The sequence below is a fragment of the Protopterus annectens genome, chromosome 2.part1 (genome assembly GCF_019279795.1).
Source record: "Protopterus annectens isolate FY-2018-M chromosome 2.part1, PAN1.0, whole genome shotgun sequence".
NCBI lineage: Eukaryota > Metazoa > Chordata > Ceratodontiformes > Protopteridae > Protopterus > Protopterus annectens.
This window is the reverse complement of record NC_056729.1, coordinates 473102293-473126090: the sequence shown is the minus strand read 5'-3', so window position 1 is coordinate 473126090 and position 23798 is coordinate 473102293. Positions and strand designations below refer to the sequence as shown.

General features: G+C 43.2%; 1 protein-coding gene across 1 annotated transcript in view; it reads right to left on the bottom strand.

Moving 5' to 3' along the window:
- Positions 1 to 23798, bottom strand: part of USP38 (ubiquitin specific peptidase 38) — a 534729-nt gene that overhangs the window by 419519 nt on the left and 91412 nt on the right. Inside the window, exon 4 of the mRNA XM_044062265.1 lies at positions 10602 to 10703. Coding sequence (XP_043918200.1) covers positions 10602 to 10703 — 102 coding nt within the window. The remainder of the gene's footprint in view (positions 1 to 10601; positions 10704 to 23798) is intronic.

Genomic DNA, 23798 nt, shown 5'->3' with positions numbered 1-23798 from the left:
ATTCTCTTCAGCCTGTAGATGTCTCAGTCTCTCTGCTAATTCTGTTTCCAAATGCCTGGCCTCCAAATCAAGTCTTTAGCTCCAGATGGATTTTTACGTCCTCTGCAGAAAGGTTGAGGTGTCCACCCTCTGAGTGTTGTACATCTCAACTGCCAGTCTGATAGTCCTCCTGATTGCTGTTTTCTGATGCAGCTGTGATCAAAGCTGCAATCATGTCTGCCTTAGTCAGGTTTCCATACACCAGTGCCTTACCCTCAGTCAAATGGCTCCTTGACAGCTTGCCATACTCCTCTGCTGACATGCTTGCCTGCTCTCCCTGACTAACTAAGCTAACAAAAGAAATAAAACAATTGTGATCTGAACTCTGAATATTCACTGTGTGGCTGATTTAGAGTACAAAAACACCTTCAGTGATCACTGTACACAAGCTACAAGAACTCACTATCCACACCACTACAAGCCAACTGCCAACCAATTAATATGTGGTGTGGATATCCCACCACTGCCAAACAATTAATATGTGATGCCCGTGCATTGGCCCAGCAATCAAGAAGCTTCAATCCTCACCACTAACACCAGTGATGGGTGTCCACATTGGGAAGGATAACAAGTACACACACTGTAAAGTGAAATTTCCCTTACGCGCACACAGCGCTCACAGTCAGTCTGGGGCTGGTTTCTCCCTTTCTCTCCAGATCTCCAACAAGACTCCCCACTGGCACAGCTATAGAGTGAGGTCCTTAGCCAAGGTCCCAAGCCAAGTCCTCCTAGCACTCTCTCTATCCAACCAGTGCTTCATGTCCCTGCCCAAGTAGCTAACACGCATACACACTGAGATATGATGTGTATACAACCACACAGACACTCCTGGGGAAGGCTGGCACAGGTTCACTAGCTGTGCCCTTCTGTCCAGGCTATAAAGTAGGAATCACTGCCACCAGGACCCTTACTTATCAGCTACTAAAAAGGCCCTTACCAAAGGGTGTCCAATTATAACTGTGCAATATTATTATCCAAATGGTAAGTCTGACTCAGCAGAAAGACTTACTTGGAGTGGCTTTGCCCAGAATTTATTTATTTTATTTATTTATTTTATTTTATTTTACATTTGTTGACCGGGCTAGTCTGGCTGGATACATGTCCATTTTCAGCAGAGGCCCGAGGAGAAAAGCTCCACTATATATTAATAAATAAAACAGCACAGTAAGAGACTAAAATGTAAGTAACTACAGAACTATTCCAGCAATTTAACAGAAATAAAATACAACGAGGATCCCTAATCCCAAACTCTTTACAGTAGCAGGAATTGTAATGAAATAAAATAAACAGACAGTAGAGTCTATACAATATTTACAATATTAACAGATATAATAAACATTTTGTGCCAAAGCAAATAGTTTTAAGACCCAGACTTGTACAGTAGAAATCAGAATACAAGGTTTAAATAGAAGGTGAGATAACAGGGTGCAGTAATATATCTAGTGTAAATGAGAAAGTGACATCATAGGAATAATAATATCCATGTGGATGTCAGGAGAGCTGCAGAGGACGAGTAGAAATAATTTATTTTATTTATAACCTAGTACAGATATAGTTGCATTATAACACGTAAAAGATAGCAGCTGAGTAGAAAAGTTATTAGAAGGTGGGTTGGCAAAAGGAAGGATAACAAAAGTATGAGCTGCAATATTCAGAATATGTGTTAAAACAGGTTTGATTAAAGAAGTTATGAAGAGATATTAAGAAAAGATCTAGAAAGGAATAAGTTAGTTGTTACTAAGAAAAGGAAAGTAGGTAGGTCCAAGGAGGAAAGGTAATAGATCAGTCAGGTTTAGTACAAGGGCATAACCACTGTGTTCTAAGAAAAAGTTTCAGTTTGTTTTTGAAGAGTGATAATGAGGGAACAGAGGAAAGTTCAGTAGGAAGAAGGTTCCAGGATTTTCCAACAGTATTACAGAAGAGAGAGTCTCCAGCCCTGTTGTTAGATTTACAAATATTTACCAGAAGTCTTTGTGATGAACGTAAGGTCTTACGATTGTTGTATGGGACAATGAGGGTGGATAGTATAGGGGTATCCATAGGATGGTAGAGGGTTTTATGGGCCATGATAAGTTGGTGGACTTTAAGCTGATTTTGTAATTCAAACCATCCTAGTTGCTTTAGGTTGATACAGTGGTGGGTTCTGAAAGGATTTCCAGTGGCAAATCTGGCTATGCTATTGTAGGCACTTTGCAATTTATTAAGGTTGGTTTTAGAGAGGTTAGTGTATATGGGCGAGGCATACAGGAGAGTAGAAATTAGGTGAGTGTGAGCAATAGTGATTTGTGTTGCAGGAGAGAGAAAGGGTTTGATTCTGTAGAGAGAGCCCAGTTTTCTGTTAACAGATTTTAAGGTATTATTAATGTGGGTATCAAAGTTAAGGTTGTTATCTATGGTGACACCAAGTAGTTTGTTAGTTGAGTCTGGGGATATAAGAGTGTTGTTATTGGATGTTACTGTGAGGTTTATTGGGGGGGGGACTTACTTGTAGGAGTGAAAAGGAGGAGTTTAGTTTTTTTAGGGTTTAGAAGGAGACAACGTTGAGTAAACCATAGTTCAACTGTGTTAAAGACCTTTTGGGTAAGGGAGTAAAGCTCAGGTATGGATGCGGCTGAGCATATAAGTGTTAAATCATCTGCATATTGTATGCATGTAGCTTGGGGGATTGCTAGGTGAAGGTCGTTGATAAATATAGAAAATAGTAAGGGTCCTAAAATGGACCCTTGGGGAACCCCTATGTTAATGGGTAGATGGGTAGATAAAATATTATGCCAAAGCACTGCTTGTTGTCTGTTTTCTAGATAGGATTGGAACCATTTTATAACAGATGCATCTAGTGACAGGGATTTGAGGATATTTAAAAGTATTTGGTGGTTTACCATATCGAACGCCTTAGACAGATCTATAAAAAGTGCAGATGAAAGCCTATTAAGGTTGTGTTTTTTGTTGATACAGTGGGTGAAGGAAAGAAGGGCAGTAGTAGTGCTGTGTGAGGGTCTGAAACCATGTTGTGAGTTGGAAAGTAGGTTATATTGGATTAGGTGGTCTAGCAATTGTTTATGGATACATTTTTCCATAATTTTAGCTAGGGGAGACAGAAGGGCAATGGGACGGTAGTTGGAGAGTTCAGTGGAGTTACCTCCCTTATGAAAAGGAATAATATGGGAGACCTTCCATATGCTTGGGATGTGTCCTTCAGTGATAGTTCTACTAATAAGAATGGAAATGGGGTATGCAATAGAATTGGCTGCCTTTTGTAAGTATTCAGCAGGAATCTTGTCAGCTGAGGGGGTACATGGTTTGAGCTTTTGGATGAGGGTTAGAATGTATGTAGTTGGTACAGGTTGGAAGAGAAAAGGAGGGGGTGGGTTAGTGGTATAGTTGGATATAGGTATGTCCTGAATGGATAGCTGATTAGTAAGATTTTGTATGGCCTCAGTAAAATAGCTATTAAAGGTATTAGCTGTCTGTTTCGGATTATCTTGGTCAGTGTCTTGTGGGTGTGGTGTGATGGATTGACCTGGGTGTAATAATTGATTAATACTTGCCCAGAGCTTTTGTGGTTGGTTATGGTGGGTCTGTTGGAATTGTAAGTAGTAGTTTGTTTTGTTAGACTGCACTGCTTTTTTAGTTTCATTTCTTAGTTGCCTGACGTTTTGTTGATCTACTGGGTTTTTAGTTTATCTTGATTTGTTCCAGTATTTATTTCTGAGTTTGATTTTTTGCCTGGTTTCTTTTGAAAGCCATGGAGCAGATTTAGTTCTCATTCTTATAGAGAATCATTACATACATGCAATGTACTATACAGCTTAAATTATCTCTACACAAAACAGCCACAGTTGAAAGCTTTAAAAAAATATTTAATAATAAATAATAAAAACACAAGATAATATTTCTTACTACACAGTGCTAGCCATGAGTTCAGAGATCACAGGAAAATGCTTAACATAATAGATATCTGACATCAATATAGAAAATAGCTAGTCCAGTGGTTCCCAAACTTTTTCGATTCTCTGCTCCCTTGTTCAATCCAGGTTTTCCCGAGGGCTCCCTTGTTGAATCCAGGTTTTCCCAAGGTCCCCCCCCCCTCCGTCAAATTCTAACAAGTATATTTAAATTAAAGTGATTGTATGGGTATTGGAAAAATACATTTCAACACAGTGCACCCTCAACATTAAGTAAATAAAAAGGTTAAAAAAAATCAACAAGCCTTGTAAACTTCTTTTTAAGCATATGTATTTGCTGTTTGCTTATATTACAATGTCCCCAAGCACTTTGCAATATACTTCTTTCCTGCCAATATATTCCTGTGTTTTTCATAAAAGTATAAAAAAAGCACCTTCATTTTATGTGCATCTAAATGTAGCAGTGATGTTAAAATCTGGTCTGTTTCAATTTTAAGATGTATTTGAAATGTTTTATTTTACCATTACAGAGTTTTAAGGCATGTCTCAAAATGTTTCCTTCCACATTTCTAAGTACTGTAAGACCTAAACTTCATACATATCCGATATAAGCTCAAATTACATATTCCTAGACAGGATGTCCTTGTGGAAAAAAATTATTTCTGTTCTGTGTTCCTATATTAATGCAAGTCAGTCTCATAGATAACTTGAATACTTGCGGTCTGAGGAAGCAAGTTTTCTTCCCGTTTATGGAAAATCAAATGTCAACCTGCCTATCACCGGGGATCTGGGGGGTAGAGAAACAAATACCTGCCATTACTATTAGTTACTAGGAACCATCTTGTAATAATGGTAAGCTTTTGCCACTTCCTGGTTTACCAGTGGAGGAACACAACCTATATCAGGTGCTTTTTCTCAGAGATTTTCTAAATTTGTAAAGGGAAGCATTGTGCTTTTGATCTCATTTTGAAAGTTGTTCCATGTTGTGGGTGTGGATTTTGAAAATAGAATACCTGCCATAGACAGAGTGAAAGGAGATCTGTGTAGACTAACATTGCTTTAGTTTCTAAGGAAGTAGAAGAAACTCCAGATCTGAAATGAATTATTTAATAGTAGACAGCAAATTTCATTTAATTGTTTATAGGTTAGGGAAGTGGGCTAGAGCAGTTACTGTTAGCACGTTGGCTTTTTGTATAGCTGTGCAGTGACGTTCTTTGTGAAGACTGAGATGTAGGAATCATATGATGCTGTTTTCTACCTTTTGTAAAATGGGTTGTGTTTTGTGCTGAGAGTAGAGTGACAAGTGAGTGGGAGTAGTCTAGCCTTAGTAGAAGTGCACTGCTAGCTATAGCTTTTCTGGCTTCTTATTAAGTAAGTGTGAACATTTATAAACAACATTTAGCTGATTTGTACCTTTTAGGCTGTAAATTAACATGAATTTGAAAGGTTACATTCTGATAATGTCTACATACTTTTGTTGGTTAACTTCTGGGAAAGTAAGGCTTACAAGATGCGTATTTACCTGTAAATAGCATGGCTTGTTTCTAAAATTAAATAATCCTCAAACTCAGTAGCTTAACTTTCATTCTGAACACAGACCTTCTGTTAAGCGGCCGCAAAATAAACTGCAAACTAATAAGCTTAGTAACTAAGCTTATTAGTTCGTAGTTTATTTTGCAGCTAAGCTTATTAGTTCACAGCGCCCCTGTGAGGAACCCGCAGCTCCCCAGAGTGCTGCGGTGCACACTTTGGGAACCCCGTGAGCTAGTCTAAACTTACTATGTTCTATCTATTTCTTAAGAGAAACACTAAAGTCCAAGATCCTACTTACATACAGACAGAGCAAAGCAAATGCTGGTGAGTGGTCAGTTCTGAAGACAAATCCAAAATGCTCTCCCTCTGTCTCTGAGAACGTCCTTTAAATTGATAATGCATCCTGCTGACTCATTTTAGATTACACCATTCTTAATTAATTCGCTGGTTTCCCAGGTTAACAGAAACTCTACATTTACATTGCGTTGATCTTGCACCTAGTCAGGAAACCACAGTAATTAAAGACATTATACATGTAAAATCTAGCAATTAACTCTGGTCTCAAAACAACAGAAAGAATATGCTGGTTCAGACATCACGACTCCAAGTTTGAGATCAGTCATCAAGGCTTGACTTATCAGCTTTCTTCCAGCAGAGTGCACTGTTGTTACATTTTTGATGTTCAACATTTAACATCATTTTCTTCCATTTAAGAGAACAAGCCTGTGGCTTACATTAATGTTTACAAATGACAGAATTATCTGCAAAATTCTATCTGGCTAGGCTGGCAGCCTTCATATATTTTCACAGGCACAACAGCAAACAAAACATCTGAAAGACAAGTGGAGCCTCCACATAACACCTCTTGACTGACTACTGTAATAAAGCTTCCTGTTGCCTTGAAAACAATTTAATTTGAAATGCTTCCTGAACTTGTGTAGTGAGGACCAAACAGTATTTCCTACATATCCTCGACTGAACACCTTCGAAAAACTCTACCAGTATAACAGTTCCTTTAGTCAACAGGGCTAAGAAACATCAGTCTCGTAACAGAATTCAACATAGCTACAAATCTACTTTGAAAAAAAATGTTTCTCATTACAACCATAGTCCTTTAGGGTGAAGGGAACAGAGGGCTGATCCGACGTCCAGCAAATCTTAGTTCAGAAAATGCAATCATGGAACTCTTTCCTTGATGCATATGATACAACTCATGCGGCTGAAGATGTAGATAAAAGGAAGACAGACCTTTTTACTGACAGCAATATCAGATATCACCTTAGATGCAAAGGATGGATCAGGAACACAGGCTACCCTATGTGGGTGGAGATACACATCAAAGTTTGCAGAACTTATTCCTTCCTTGGAGAAGTAACTCCTAACACCATCCCTGCATGAACAGCTGTTACAGCATGGGCAGTTTTTCGGGAAACTTATTTCAGAAACGGACTCCTTGTAGAAGACTTGCTGGAGGGCATGTGCTACCAGTGGTGACAGCCATTCTTCAACCTTTGCTCATGGGAGTGGATATACATCCCTGTTTTCTCCATTGCCACACAAATTCTTGTATATTGCTACGGAAGCATGAATCTTCATGTGTGAGAAATATGAAGATTCATGCTTCCATAGCAATATACAAGAAGCGGTGTGGAAGCATGAATCTTCATAATTGTGAAAAATATATTTATACTCTTGGCATTCTGTTACTAAATCTACTATATCTGGAAATTATTTCCAGAGCAATGATGTAGTCTCTGCCAAAATGAACCTCCTCATTAGTAGGAAACAACTACTGATCAAGTACCCAACTCCTTCAATACATGCAATCTTGCTAAGATTATGTATTCCCTGAACATACAGGCACTTACAAATAACATGAAGGCAAAACCCACTGAAGAAATCTGGTAAAGATTAACATTAGTTTGACATTGGTGTGATGGCTACCTTCATGCTCTGCAATTCAGACCCATCATACACAACCATTTACCTCACTTTTGCAGACTATGGGATATAGTACAGTGGATATAAAAAGTGTACACACCCCTGTTAAAATGCCAGGTTTTTGTGATATAAAAAAATGAGACCACAATAAATAATTTCAACACTTTTCCTAACTTTAATGTGACCTATAACCCGCACAATTCAACTGAAAAACAAATAAATCTGTTAGAAGAAAAAAATATAAAAAATAAAAAAAAATACAATAAGCTGGTTGCATAAGTATGCACACCCTTAAGCTAATACTTTGTGGAAGCACCGTTTGATTTAATTACAGCATTCAGTCTTCTTGGGTACATATATGCCATCAATTAAAGAGACTCTGATTAACCCCAAATAAAGTTCCGCTGTCCTACTAGGATTTTCCGGACATTTACTCAGCTGCCTGCTACAGCAAAAACTATGGTTTGCAGAGAGTTTACAAAGCATCAAAGGGATCTCTCATTGTTGAAAGGTATCAGTCAAGGGCACAAAAAAATTTCCACAGCACTGGATATACTGTGGAACATGGTGAAGACAGAGTTGAGAAAATATGGGACAACAGCGGCGTTGCAAAGAACTGGACGTCCTTCCAAAATTGATGAAAAGACGAGATGAAAACTGGTCAGGGAGGCTGTCAAGAGACCTACAGCAACACTGAAGGAGCTGCAGGAATTTCTGGCAAGTACTGACTGTATACTACATGTGACAACAATCTCCTGTATTCTCCATATGTCTGGACTATGGGGTACGGTTGCAAGACGGAAGCCTTTTCTTGCACAGAAAAACATCCATGCCCGGCTAAAATTTGCAAAACAATACATCAAGTCTCACAAAAGCATGTGGGAAAATGTGTTATTGTCTGATGAGACCAATAGGTTCATGGGTAGGTACTAGGCTAATCGGCCCTAGGGCCCATACAAGCCTAGCCAAAAAATGTACCCTGGCTTTCGCCACCCAAGAAAATTATTTTCCTGTGCTCCTGTCGAGCAGAGCCACAGAAGTGATCCCCGGGGTGAATTTCCCATTTCCCATCCAATCATCAAGATTTTTCTTGAAGAGTGCTAATGAGGAGCTCTGTTTCACATAGATAGGTAGTGTGCTCCAGAGTATGGGAAGTCTCTGGGACAGGAATCTATCCCTCCAGCATGTTCTGTTTATTGTGATGACAAGGTTTAGGTCCCTAGAGCGTGTAGCTTGGAGGGATTGGGATTTCTTTAAGTGGAGCATGTCTAACAGCTCTGGGTTTGACATAGCTTTGTATGTTAGGCAGAGATCACCCCTGAGCGATATGCGATGGAGTAAAGCTGTAGTTTTTTGAGACTGCCTGCATAGGGCATCTGTTTGAGGCCAGTAATCCTCTTGTGAGGTATTTATGTGATCTTTCCAGTTGTTGTAGATGTCTTGTGAGGTACATACCAAAAGGGGCGTTGTACTCTATAATGGGTCTAATGAGTGATGAGTAGAGGGGAACAATGACCTCTTTTTTTCTGGATGAGAATCCTTTTGTGATGAGATGAGTCACATAGAAGGATTTCCTGACCACTGTGGCGATGTGATTATCAAAGGAGAGACTACTGTCCACCTGTGTCCCAAGGTCTCTTATCACATTTTCGGCATTAAGTAGACTACCAGCTATGTGGTAGTTCATGGGTAAAGAGATTTTACCAAAGGGGATGACAATACACTTTTTGGCATTGAGCTTCAGGCCATGGCTTTGACACCAGGTATCTGTCTCAGTGAGGCCCTTTTGTAGTTTGTCCACATCGTTAGGAGTTTCGATTATGGCTCCTAGTTTGCAGTCATCTGCAAACTTTGTTAGTCAAAGACCTTCTGTGTTGGCCTGCACTTCAGAGAAGTAGATACCAAACAGGAGAGGACCCAGGACTGAATCCTGTGGTACTCCACTTGTCACTGGTCTGATGTCGGATTTGGAATCCGCTACCTTCACAGTGTGGGTTCTGTCCGTGAGCCAGTTGGCAACCCATCTTGTGACATAGGGATTTATACCTAGTTTAGTGAGCTTATCTATAATTCCAGAGTGGGGGATGGTGTCGAAAGCCTTGGTGAGATCTAGATAAGCTGTGTGAACCATTTTACCCTCATCTATGGCTTTGGTGACTGCTTCAAAGAAGTCAATCAGGTTTAGGACACATGATCTGCCTTTTACAAATCCAAACTGGGTAGGGTCCAGAGTTTGGAGATTACCAATGTCTTTGTTGAACCTTTTGGCCACAATTCCAAAAGGTACATTTGGAGCAAAAACCACACTTTCCATCACCAAAAGAACACCATCCCCACAGTGAAGCATGGTGGTGGCAATATCATGCTTTAGGGTTACTTTTCTTCAGCTGGAACTGGGGCTTTAGTCAAGGTGGAGGGAATTATGAACAGTTCCAAATACCAGTCACTTTTGGCCCAAAATCTTCAGGCGTCTGCTAGAAAGCTGAAGATGAAGAGGAATTTCACCATTCAACATGACAATGACCCCAAGCATACATCCAAATCAACAAAAGAATGGCTTCACCTGAAGAAAATTTAAGTATTGGAATGACCCAGCCAGAGCCCAGACCTAAATCCAATAGAAAATCTGTGGGGTGACCTGAAGAAGGCTCTGCACAACAGATGCCCTCACAATCTGGAAGATTTGGAGCACTTTTGCAAGGAAGAGTGGGCAAATATCGCCAAGTAAGATGTGCCATGTTAACAGACTCCTACCCAAGATGACCGAATGCTGTAATTAAATCAAAAGGTACTTCAACAAAGTATTAGTTTAAGAGTGTGCACACTTATGCAACCAGCTTACTGTACTTTTTTTTTAAATATTTTTTCCACTAACAGATTTGTTTTTCAATTGAATTGTACAGGTTATAAGTCACATTAAAGGTGGAAAAAGTTTTGAAATGATTTATTGTGGTGTCATTTTTTATATCACAAAAACCTGGCATTTTAACAGGGGTGTGTACACTTTTTATATCCACTGTAGCTATATGGTATTATGCAAGAACATGCCACAGCATTTTCATTTTAAGATTAAATAATTCAATAAATGCTTAATTTAGTCAGAGAAATATTTTTTGTTATGACAAAAAAGACAAACATTTTACTTTTATAACATATGTGCTATCCATTAGGGCTACCACTTACCAAATGGAATGCTTCTGGAGAATGCTGAAAACTAAGAAGCATGTGGGAAAGAACAGCCAGAGCACCATTTCGGACCAGAGGAAACCACAAGCGATTAAAAACCTTGGCAGATTAAAGAAAGAAAAATTTGTCATTTTTAATGTAACAAGCTTCAAACTAATTCTAGAGCAGTGCAACTAATTCAGTCAGCATTCCTCTTACTGAATGGACAAAAACTTAAAAGCAGTAGCTAATGAAAATATTTCAGAACTTATGTTAATGAAAGGATAGTACAGTTTTGTACCTACCATAAATGTAGATGTCCGATAGGTATGCATCTGCAGTCATAACATATGGGTTGTCCTGCCTCTGGCAGCCCTTCGGTCGGCCGGATTCCAAAGTCTGGGTCTGGCCTCGGCTGATGTCGCACTTTCCCCGACATCAGAGCGTCTGGGGTATAAAAGCATCAGCAGATGCCATTTTCCTCAGTTTTTCTTGCCCCAGATGCCAGGTGCCCTCTAGGAAGGCTACATTTGGATAAATGCAGAAAAGTTCCAAACATGTGCAAAATTATATACAAATATATACAAACAAATACACCAAAATAGATTCCCCCAGCTAGCTAAAAGAGGGGTAAGCACCCTAGGAATACCACAGAGGGGTAGGAGGGAGGGTAATCCTGACTGCAGATGCACACCTATCGGACATCTACATTTATGGTAGGTACAAAACTGTACTATGTCCTTCAAGGATGCATCTGCAGTCATAACATATGGGTAGAATACCATAGCCAATCTGGGGGAGGAGGTACTAAGAAAAGGATGGTGTAGTTAAGATCCCCTGCAGGACTGCAGTAGCAAAACCTGCTCTGGATCTGGAGTATAAAAAAAGATTGTAATGCTTGGCAAATGTATGCACGGAGCTCCAAGTAGCAGCTTCTAAAATGTCCTTAGTAGCCACCCCTCGTAAGAAGGCTGTAGTGGTGGCCGTGGCCCTTGTGGAGTGAGGCCTGATGTTTTCAGGAACTGTCTTTCCATGAAAGGAGTAGCAAAATCGAATGCAATTTCCTATCCATTTTGAAATTGTCTGTTTGGAAATTGCTCTTCCTTGCACCCCAGTAGCCTATGCTACAAAAAGTTGGTCAGTTTTTCTGCTAGTTTTTTTTCTGTCCAAGTAGTAGCGTAGTTGTCTGTGTACATCCAGGGTGTGCAAAAGTTTTTCCCCTCTATTCTGTGGATTAGGGAAGAACGTAGGCAAGTGAATAGCTTAGTTCAAGGATACCCTAGATACCACCTTTGGCATAAAAGTAGGATTGGTTCTTAGAGAAACTCTGTCCTGGTGGAAAATAAGAAATGGCTGTACTGCCATTAATGCTTGTAACTCAGATACTCTTCTTGCTGAAGTGATTGCCAGAAGGAATGCAGTTTTCCAAGACAGAAACTGTAGATCCGCCGATGCTGCTGGTTCAAAAGGAGGAAGTGTCAGTTTCTCCAGCACAAAGTTGAGATCCCAAGCAGGTAGAGGGGGTCTTCTTGGAGGTTTAATATTTTTGATTCCTCTCAGAAATTGTCTGAGTAGAGGGTGCGAGAAGATAGGTGGATCCACATTGTATTCTGCTGAAATTGCTGAAGCATGAATCTTAATGGAAGAATAGGACAGGCCATTGTGGAACAATTCTGCTAAGTATTCTAGGATATGTGGAATGTTTGCCACTGTGACATCTGAGCCTTTTGATGTGCTCCAAATGAGAAATCTCTTCCATTTAGCTGAGTATGTCTTCCTTGTGGAAGGCCTGCGAGCCTCCAAGATAATGTCCTTCACCCTCTGAGATAAAACAGTTGAATTGGGATTTAAGGAATTTTCCAGGCCGTTAGCTGCAATGTTTTCAAGTTGGGATGCAGGGTCTTGAAATTGTTCTGCGTCAGAAGAAGAGGCCATAGGGGGAGAGGCCATGATTTTGCCTGAGACATGCTTCTCAATAACGGATACCAGTGTTGCCTTGGCCAGTCTGGAGCTATTAGTATCACTCTTGGCTGTTCCTCCCTGATCTTCAGTGGAACCTTGTACATCAATGGGAGAGGTGGGAAGGCATATACTGTTAGGGCTTTCCAGCTGAAAGAGAGAGAGTCCACCCTCCAAGCTTGTGGGTGGTATGTCCTTGAGCAGAATGTCTTCAGTTGATGGTTGAGTGGGGAGGCGAACAGATCTATTTCCGGCATTCCCCATGTCTTTGTTATGAGCTGGAAGATGTCTGGGTGCAGCATCCATTCGTGTGCATCCATGGAAGTTCTGCCTAAGCTGTCCGCCAGTGTATTTTCTTTCCCTGGCACGAATTGGGACTGTAGTTGGATATGGAGATTCAGGCATAGTTCCCACAGATTCATAGCCATCCGGCATAGAGGGTAAGAGTGTGTGCCTCCCTGCTTGTTTATGTACCACATGACCGTGGTGTTGTCTGTCCTTATTAACAGGTGTCCTTGTTGGAGGAAGGGTTTGAAGGCCTCGATTGCATGCCTCACTGCCAGCATTTCCTTTTGGTTTATGTGCATGCTTAGCTGTCCTTGAGGCCATAGGCCTTGGATACATTTGCCCTCCATGTGTGCTCCCCATCCTCGGTCTGAGGCGTCCATGGTGATGGTTTGCCTTGTTTTTGGTTTGTTGAAAGGCAACCCTCTGTTGGACTGGCAGGCCTGAGCCCACCACAGGAATTCCTTTTGAAGGCATGGAATGATTGGTATCATGGTTTCTAAACTGTGACTGTGTTGAGACCATACACTCCTTCGGTACCATTGTAATTTCCTCATATGCAGCCTGGCATGTGGTATCAGAATTATGCATGATGCCATGTAACCCAGGGCCTGCAGGATTTTCCTTGCAGTAAGCTGAGTTTGTCTTGTCAGTATCATGAAGTTGTTTTTGTTTTTCTTCTGAGAAAGGCCATTTGGGTGGTTGTGTCCAGATCTACACCCAAGAAGGTTATCCTTTGGGATGGCACTAGTCTTGACTTTTGGATGTTGACTGTGTATCCCAAGGTCTGTAGCAGGTGTATGGCATAGGCCAAGTCCTTTATCAAATTTCTCTTGTTGTCCGCTTGTATTAGGCAGTCGTCCAGGTATGGGTAAATTTGAATTCCCTGTAGTCTGCAATGTGCAATTACTGATGCCAGGCATTTCGTGAATACTCTGGGCGCAGTAGATAAGCCAAAGGGCAATGCTGAGAATTGATAATGCTCTGATCCTGCAAGAAATCTGAGGTGTCTTCTGCAACTTGGTCGAATAGGGACGTGCAGGTATAACTCCTTGAGATCTAGAGTCACCAGCCAAGACTCCTTGATCAACATGGGAAGAAGTTGCTGTAGGGTCAGCATCTTGAATTTTGGCACAATGAAATAAGTGTTCAGTGCGGACAGGTCGAGAATAGGTCTCCATTGATTTTCTTTTCTTGGTACAAGGAATAATCTGGAGTAAAATCCTTGGCCTTGTTCTGAACATGGTACCTTTTCTACAGCTTTCATCTGAAGTAAATTGTTGATCTGTCTTAAAGCCTCTGCCCTTTGATTTGGTGGAAGGTTTGGCATTCCGCTTCTTTTTGGCAAAGTGTGGAAGTGGAACCTGTATCCTTTGTCTATTATTTGTAATGTCCATGTATCCTTTGTAATATAATGCCAGTTTTTTGAGAATAAGGCCAGCTTTCCGCCCAAGGGTGCTTCCAGTTGATCCCTGGTAGGCGGAATCAGAGTTAAGTCATTGAGCCTGTCCTGGTGCAGTGGTTGTCGTTGTTGCTGTTGCACTACTCCTCTGGTTGGCAGGCTGCCACTGACGGCCTCTGTAGGAGCCCTTAGATTGACCTCTGCCTCTAGGGCGCCTGTTCCTGCCTCTCTGGGCTCTGTCCGAGTCTGGAAAGGACCAATTCTTAGTAGGCCAGTTTCTGCTGAATCTCGGTGGTTGTACTTGCAGGAAATCTTTAACTGTTTGCACAGATTTTGCCTTTTCTTCAACCTTTTTTAAGATCTCCTGAGCAGAGGAGCCAAATAAATTTTGTTTCTCCATTGGAGCATCCAGGAGTTTAGCTTTAACATGGTCTGGCAAAGATTGTTCCTTCAGCCAGGCATGCCTGCGAATAACTGCCCCAGTCATAGCTGATCTAAATGAAGCCTCCAGTGCATCATAGCCACATTTTAAGAAATGATTACTAACCTGCTGTGAATTGTGTACCAAATCCTGAAGGGATTTACGGTCTAGGGGTTCAGGAGAAGAAAGTTTCTTATTCAGTTCATCTAACAAATACTCTTGGTACTGTATCATATGAAATTGACAATTTAAAGCCCTGACAGAAAGAGTTGCAGAAGTATACACCTTCTTTCCCCATCTCTCTAAAGCTCTAGACTCTCTTTCAGAGGGTAGAGGATTTTTGGCAGTAGCGGCCGCAACCCCTTTAGGGCCCTGAGAAATAGTTTCTGGGTCTGCAGAATGGGCTTTATACAGACGGAAATGAGAATCCGGGACCCTGTAGTATCTGTCAGGTTTGGCAGGGGCCGGAGGAAGAGTATCAGGGGCTGTACTGACATCATTGTACACATCATCAATTACATTCAGAACAGGAGGTATAGCTAAGGGCCTATGTTGAGGCAAATGCAAAAATGTCCTTAATCTTTTTCTAGAATCAGAGAAATCCTGACCTTGCCATTGAAAATGCTCTCTCATGGAGTGTAGAGTCTCACCAAAGGAAAACTCTTCAGGAGGGGAGGCCGAAGGGATAGATTCCTCAGCATCTGAATCCTCATAAGGCGGGTAAGCCCCTTCCCTGGTGGTCTGACAACTCAGACCCATCCGTGGAATCATCTGAAGAGTGTGGGTCAGAGGGGTCAGTCCTGGGCCTTTTGTCCGGAGGAGGGTGAGAGGCCCTGTCTGGGTGAGGTTGTGAACCCCTAATTAAGGAAATAAGGTCCTCAGCAAGGCTGAGGATCTGTGAACTAGAGGAAGGCCTCTGGGAGGTAGTTTTGGTAGGCAAAGCTTTTGATAGTTTGGCTGCTTTAGCCCTTGAAAAGGCCTTAATGGACATGGAAGCAGGGGGCCTAGCTGCCCCACATGCAGGAGTAGAAATGTCCAAAGGTATGGTGTCGGACATTTCCTGAACACTGGTTTCGGTAGGAAGTTCTGTAGCCAACTCAGCTGGGGCCTCCCGGGCCTCGGTGGTCGGATGTATGGTTTCGGAAGAAGGAATCTCCGAGGACTCTGTTTCGGCCGAAACCGAGACACTCGCGGAAGGCCTAGCCGAGGTTTCAGCCGAAACCGCGGGCCGCGAGTGTCGGTCCTTTTCCTTGCGTTTTTTCACCATATGCGAAGTCGGAGTCTCCGACGGCATTTTATAAGCAAAAGCGGCTCCAAAAAATTCCTCTGCAAACTCCGAACGACGTCTAAGAGTTCGTCGGTTGAAGGAAGAACAGGCTAAACAGGCCGATACGTCGTGGTCTGGGCCTAAGCAAGGGAGGCAGTAGGAATGGAAATCCTTATGAGGCATTTGTTTCCCACAAGTTAAAAGTACAGTTTTGTACCTACCATAAATGTAGATGTCCGATAGGTATGCATCTGCAGTCATAACATATGGGTTGTCCTGCCTCAGGCAGCCCTTCGGTCGGCCGGATTCCAAAGTCTGGGTCTGGCCTCGGCTGATGTCGCACTTTCCCCGACGTCACAGCTTCTGGGGTATAAAAGCATCAGCCGACGCCATTTTCCTCAGTGTTTCTTGCCCCAGATGCCAGGTGCCCTGTAGGCAGGCTAAATTTGGATAAATTTAGAATGTTCCAAACAGTAGCAAAACATATATATATATATATATATATATATATATATGCATATATACAAACAAACAAATACACCATAATAGATTCCCCCAGCTAGCTGAAAGAGGGGTAAGCACCCTTGGAATACCACAGAGGGGAAGGAGGGTGGGTAATCCTGACTGCAGATGCATACCTATCGGACATCTACATTTATGGTAGGTACAAAACTGTACTATGTCCTTCAAGGATGCATCTGCAGTCATAACATATGGGTAGAATACCATAGCCAAACTGGGGGAGGAGGTACTAAGATAAGGATGGTGTTGTTAAGATCCCCTGTAAAACTGCAGTTGCAAAGCCTGCTCGGGATCTGGAGTATAAAGGTAGATTATAATGCTTGGCAAATGTATGCACGGAGCTCCAAGTAGCAGCTTCTAAAATGTCCTTGGTAGCCACCCCTCGTAGGAAAGCTGTAGTGGTGGCTGTGGCCCTTGTGGAATGAGGCCTGATATTTTCAGGAGCTGTCTTTCCATGAAAGGAGTAGCAAAAGCGAATGCAATTTCCTATCCATTTTGAAATTGTCTGCTTGGAAATTGCTTTTCCTTGCACCCCAGTTGCATAGGCTACAAAAAGTCAGTTTTTCTGCTGGTTTTAGTTCTGTCCAGATAGTAGCGTAGTTGTCTGTGTATATCCAAGGTGTGCAAGAGTTTTTCTCCTTTGTTCTGTGGGTTAGGGAAGAACGTAGGCAAATGAATAGCTTGGTTCAAGGATACCCTGGATACCACCTTTGGCATGAAAGTAGGATTGGTTTTCAGAGACATTTGTTTCCCACAAGTTAAACAATTATTTACTTTGTCTGACATCGGCTGAGGCAAGAAAGAGTCCCCAACGGGGTACTTAGCTTTTTTCGAAGTCTTCGGTAGCTGAATTCAATGGATCTGACCGACCGGCACTTGCGAACAGCTTCTGCTTCGGGCACCGTGCGGCAAGAAAGACTGAGGAAAATGGCGTTGGCTGATGCTTTTATACCCAAGACGCTCTGACGTCGGGGAAAGTGCGACATCAGCTGAGGCCAGACCCAGACTTTGGAATCCGGCCGACCGAAGGGCTGCCTGAGGCAGGACAACCCATATGTTATGACTGCAGATGCATCCTTGAAGGACATCTTCATTTTGTGGCAGGAGTTCAAATACTGCCACGTTCCAGAATAATGCTTTTTACATAAGACTAAAGTAACAAAGCAAAAATGTGATGCAAATATATTTCCCTAACATGTCTGAAAGTCTTTTTCATATTTTTTCTGGCTTCTGCCTCTCCATCCCTTGACCATTAAGTTCCCATTCCCTAATGGCCTATTTGATATCTCTCTACCCCATCCTGTTTTTCAGCACTTTAGGCCACTGAGAGAAGAAGGAAGATGAGAGCCAGGGTTCAAGGTCATCGTCTTGCAGGTGTGTTGGAGAGTTTATGAATGCTTCTAATATATACCACTTCCTGTAGTGTGCAATGCCCATTACCCTGGACCAGAGTAAAAACAAATTTCTACCCACCCACAATTCCACCAGACTTGGCTTGAAATGACCATGACTTCTCAGTTACATGAAGGTGAAAGAGATCCTTGCATCCTCATGGTGTGGGATGGTTAAATTTCTGGCAAAGTGAGCAGTACTACAAAAAGAATACAAGGCCTAAACAATATGACTTGTGTGGACAGACTCAAAGCTTTATAAAAAGAAGTTATGTTCTTACCATAACGTTCCATGTGAGTTGTTCATCTCACCTTTGTTCTTACACGTGGTTCAGAGCCGATCCATCGGCTCTGAGTCTGCCACTTTCCAAGCTCAAGATCTTTGAGTAGCTCGAGGCACAGTCCCTATCCCATGATGCTTTCTGACTAACCTCAGATCTAGTTTGCTGAACCCAGCAAGAAAGAATACAACTAAACATACCACTATGCAAAATATATACATATGTATACACATATTTACAATTAGCTAAGAGATACTCTGGCTGGAGTGAAGGACACTAGTCAGACCAACCAGACCACCAGTCATACCCATTCTTCAAGAACTTGGAGGGGGAAGGTGGGAGGGAGTGTAAGAACAAAGGCGAGATGAACAACTCACATGGAACGTTATGGTAAGAACATAACTTCTTTCTGTGAAGTTGTTTAATCTCGCCGTTTGTTCTTACACATGGGTAGCGTCCCAAGCAACCTAATTCTGGGTGGCTCACGGGACTACATTCCTGAGAACAGTGGAACCAAAGGAAGCCCTGTCCCTGGAGGCTCTGTCCACTTTGTAGTGAGTGATAAATGTATGAGGTTTGGACCAAGTAGCAGCTGCACAAATGGTGTCCAAACGCAAACGGGCTGCATGAGACAGACATGTAGAGACAGCCCTGGTAGAATGAGCTTTGACATCATGTTCTAAGGGTTAGTTGGCTGAAGAATATATAAATTTTATACAATCAGATAAAAATTTAGACAATGTAACTTTAGATACAGGAAACCCCTTCTTATTGTCTGCATGGGAAACAAAGAGCTGATCCGATTTCCTAAATTCCTTTGTTCTGTCCAAATAAAACCTCAATTGTCTGCGAACATCAAGCTTATGTAACATGTATTCCAATTTATTAGAATGGTGTCTGAAAAAAGTGGGAAGCTCAATAGACTGGTTCAAATTAGCCTCGGAGCAGACCTTAGGAAGAAAGGTAGGATTTGTCCTGAGAGACACTGTCTGGGTGAAAGACCAGACGGAGGTCTGATAGAAAGAGCTTGTAGTTCAGAAACTCTACGCGCCAAAGTAATAGCCACCAAGAAAATTGTCTTCCAAGAAAGAAACTTCAGAAGACAAGATGATGCAGGCTCAAAAGGGGGAAGCATAAGTTGAGAAAGTACTAAATTTACATTCCAGGCAGTAACTGGATGTCTGACAGGTGGCCTAAGGTGACGAGTCCTTTTCAGAAAGGCTTTACATAATCTGTGAAACATAATATTAGAGCCTTTGCATCCTAAATGAAAGTTGGATATTGCAGCCAATTGAACCCTTATAGTGGCAGCTGCCACACCTTCGTGAAAAAGCATAGTCAAGAACTCCAGAATACTATGAATAGGAGCAACACAATGATCAATATCATGTTGAGAAGCCCAATAAACAAACCGCTTCCATTTACTGTTGTACAGTTTCCTGGTGGCAATTTTATGAGAAGAAAAAAGAAGTTATGTACTCACCATAACATTCCATCTGAGTAGGTAACGTCATTTGTCAGCAACCTGTGGGTATCGGATCTGAGCCGGCAGCTTTACTCAGCTAAGATCCGAGCTCCAAGCTCCTCCCCCTTACCCATAACCCCCTGCCATCCCTCTCTGTCCTCAGATCGAGTTTGCTATAGTATCATAGAATACTACAAAACAAAGGCTCAGCTAAACATCCTAACCTGATGTCATCTGGAAAAGGAAGCACAAAGATCCTAAAAGGATGAACTACAGGTTAGGGGGATGGAGGGGGGGTTGGTTGCTGACAAATGAAGTTACCTACTCAGATGGAACGTTATGGTGAGTACATAACTTCTTTATCTGAAGTAGTTAACTTCATTTGTTCATTAACCTGTGGGACAGAGTCCCCAGCTACCAAAAACTTGGGAGGTCCTCATGGAAGAATATTCCGGAACACTGCAGAGCCAAAGGACGCCCTCCCTCTGGAAATTATATCCAACTTGTAATGGGTAATAAAAGTATGGGATGAAGCCCAAGTGGCTGCTGAACAAATGTCATCCAAGGACACTCTGGACCAAAAAGCAGCAGAGGTAGAAATCGATTGAGTAGAATGGGCATAAACTCAGACAGGTTCAGGTCAGCCAGAACTCTTATATGCGAGAAGTATACATTGGGAAATCCATCTGGACAATGTAGCTTTTGACACAGGTTTACCCAAAAAGGGTTTAGCAAAGGATACAAGGAGTTGCTCAGATTTCCTATATTCAGCAGTCCTGTGTAAGTAGAACCTCAATTGTCTGTGCACATCCAAAGAATGTAATTTGTATTCACTTTTGTTATGATAATTTGGGGGAAAAAAACAGTAAATTGATAGATTGATTAATGCTGGACTCAGAGACAACTTTAGGCAAAAAGGAGGAAGTGGTCCTGAGGGAAACTCTGTCTTTATGAAAGACCAGGTATGGAGGTTTGGCACAAAGGGCTTGAAGCTCCAAAACCCTTCTAGCTGAAGTGATAGCAATGAGAAAGGCCGTTTTCTAAGATAAATATTTTAGATCCACTGAAGCTGCAGGTTCAAAGGGAGGGCCAGTAACAGCCTGGAGAACAAGGGTTAAATCCCACGGAGGGACTGCATCCTTAACAGGAGGCCTTAACAAGAAAGTACCTTTTAAGAAAGCCTTGCAGATCTTAGAAGAAGCTGAAGGACCGAGATCACTTCCCACATGAAAGTAGGAAATCTTTGCTAACTGGACTTTGACTGTATAGGAGCTGGCACCTTGGTCAAATAAATATGACAAAAAATCTAATACAGCTGGTATCGAGGCTGTAAAGGGATCCAAATTTCTATTTTCCGCCCAGATCGAAAAACGTTTCCATTTGGTCTTATAGTCCTTCCTAGTAGAAGGTTTATGAGCGGCTACTAAAATAGCCTTAACAGAAGAGGAGATGCCGGGAGTCCTAGCTATTACTATTCGGAGTGGGATCCAAAATCCATGCAAGATTCACTAGATGAGACCATAGGCAAGGGAACCACATTTGACGGGGTCAGAATGGGGCTATGAGGATCACTCTGCTCCCCAACCAACGAGCTTTCTGCAAGAATTTTACCATCAGAGGAAGAGGCGGATAAGCACAAAGTAGACCGGATGGCCAAACATGCACTAGAGCGTCTCTGGGGGGTTCCCCTGGTGGGGGAAGTAGAGCGAAGTACTTGCTGCACTTTGCATTCGAAGGCAACGCGAAGAGATCGCAGCAAGGTTGACCCCACTTGAGGAAGATTTGCTTCGCTACTCTCGGGTTCAAAGACCACTCGTATGGTGACAGGATGGTTCGACTCAGCCTGTCAGCCAAAATGTTCGACCGACCCGGGATGTGCGTTGCTATGAGAAAGCGGTTGGTGGCGATCGCCCATTCCCAAACTCTCATGGCCTCTCGACAAAGCGGATAGGATCTGGTTCCCCCCGTTTGTTGATATACCAGACTACTGACATGTTGTCGGTTTGAATTGCAATTGTCCATAAGGGAAGAAGGGCCTGGAGTGCTTGCAACGCTAAAAGCACCGCCCTCATCTCTAGGACACTGATGTGCAACAAGGTCTCCGAGTGGGTCCACGTGCCTTGGACGGTTCTGCCCATGCAGTGCCCCCCCCCACACACCTGAGGCGAGAAGCATCCGTGGTCACCGTGGCTTGGAGTGGGGACATTCAGAAGGGGCGCCCTTCCCGGAGATCTGAGGACTGGATCCACCAGAAGGGATTTCCTGCAAACCTTGCTGAGGGGGATAGATGCACTTAGCGGATATTGCAGGATGGACCATTGAACCTGCAAGGTCAATTGTAGGACCCTCATGTTTAGATGAGCTAGAGGTGACAGACTGATGGCCGCAGCCATGGAACCTAGTGCCCTCAGGACCAATTCCGCTGGAGGAGCCAGGGATTGTAGGAGGGCCAGCACGTGGAGTGTCAAGGTTCGAAGCCTGTCCGGAGTTAGGAAGACCCTCAATAGGCTTGTGTCTAACCTGGCCCCTATGAAATCCAAGATTTGAGTTGGTTGAAGGGAGGATTTCTTGAGAATGATTGAGATTCCCAGATGAGAGGCCAAGTGAAGGAAGTAATTCCTGGCTGAACTTAGTAGATGCCTGGTGGGGGCAGTCAGGAGCCAGTCGTCTAGGTACGGAAAAACCTGTATTCCATGAAGCCTCAGGTGGGCCGCTACAACTGCCATAACTTTGGTGAACACCCTGGGGGCTGTGGTGAGACCAAAGGGGAGGACCCTGAACTAATAGTGGCTGGCTCCCAGCCGGAAGCGGAGAAACCTTCTGGATCGTCTATCAAAATGTGGTAGTACGCATCCTTGAGGTCTATAGAACACATCCAGTCGTTCTCCTGCAGGAGTGGGAGAATAGATTGAATGGTGACCATCCGGAACTTTTCTTTGGCAACCGACAGGTATAGAGTGAACAGGTCGAGGATTGGTCTCAAGTCCCCCGTCTTTTTTGGCACCAGAAAGAACCTGGAGTAAAAGCCTGATCCGGATTGATCTTGGGGGACAGGCTGGATTGCTCTTTGTTCTAGCAGCTGCTTTATTTCTGTGGCTGCTGCCTCCCTTTTATTGGGTGGGACATCGGGGAGGCTCCGGGGTCTGAATGAGAGAGATTCAAAAAGGGGATAGTGTAACCTCTGGATATGATTCAAAGCACCCAGCGATCCGTTGTAATGGACTCCCAAACTGCTAGGTGCCTCGAGAAATGCCCCCCGACTGCCTCCAGAGTGGAGCAGTCGGGTAACCCTTCAGGGCTGCTGCATGGGCCGATCCGAAAAGGGTTCTCTCGACCTGAAATTCTTCGGTCCCCCTCTGTCTCTGGGCCAGCGTCCACCCTGTCCTCCTCTGCCTCTGAAGGACGAGGGGTCCGGAGCGAAATGGGATTGTTGAGATTTCCAGAACCACATCTTTTGTCCCCTTTGGTTCCTGGAAAAGGACCTCTGGGGAGCCGAGAAGCGGATCCCGATGGCAGACGTCTTCCCGTCTTTCTCGCTCTGGACCAGCGTGTCATGGACGGTCTTGCCAAACAGCGAAGAGCCGTCAAAAGGGGCATTTGCAAAGGATGCTTTAAAGGGTTCCGCAAAGTCGCAGAGACAGAGCCAAGCATGCCGTCGTAAGACAATGCCCGCTCCGCTAGCTCTAGCGGCTTCTTCTGTAGCATGGGAAAGAAGCCGCATAGAAGTGTTCAAAATGGACTTAAGAGTGGCCATTCCAACTGAGAATGTTTTCTTATCCTCGGCCGAGATGGACTCTGGGAGCGACCCCGCATATTCCTTGATGAGATCCCACTGAAGTAGTATCACATGTGCCATATAGTTCAGCGACCTTACGGAGAAGGTAGCTGAAGTGAACATCCGCTTCCCTAGGTGGTCCATCGTCCGAGACTCCTTGTCGGGAGAGTGGACCGAGGAACTCTCCTGGGCTAGTTCCTTCTTGGTGGCAGCCGCCACCAACATGGCATCTACCGGAGCACCCTTGCTCCAAACCGTCCTATCTGTGGGTGGGCTGAGGATTTTGTCTGGTCTCTTTGGTATGGGCTCCACAGTGTCCGATTCCTTCCATGCCCTGGTAGTGATCATATCTACCAGGGGATCGGCGGTAGGGGACACCCAAGAGGTAGATGGGCCTGCGTCAAATGCATCCAGAAACACAGACTCATCGGAGGAAGGTTTTTGGGC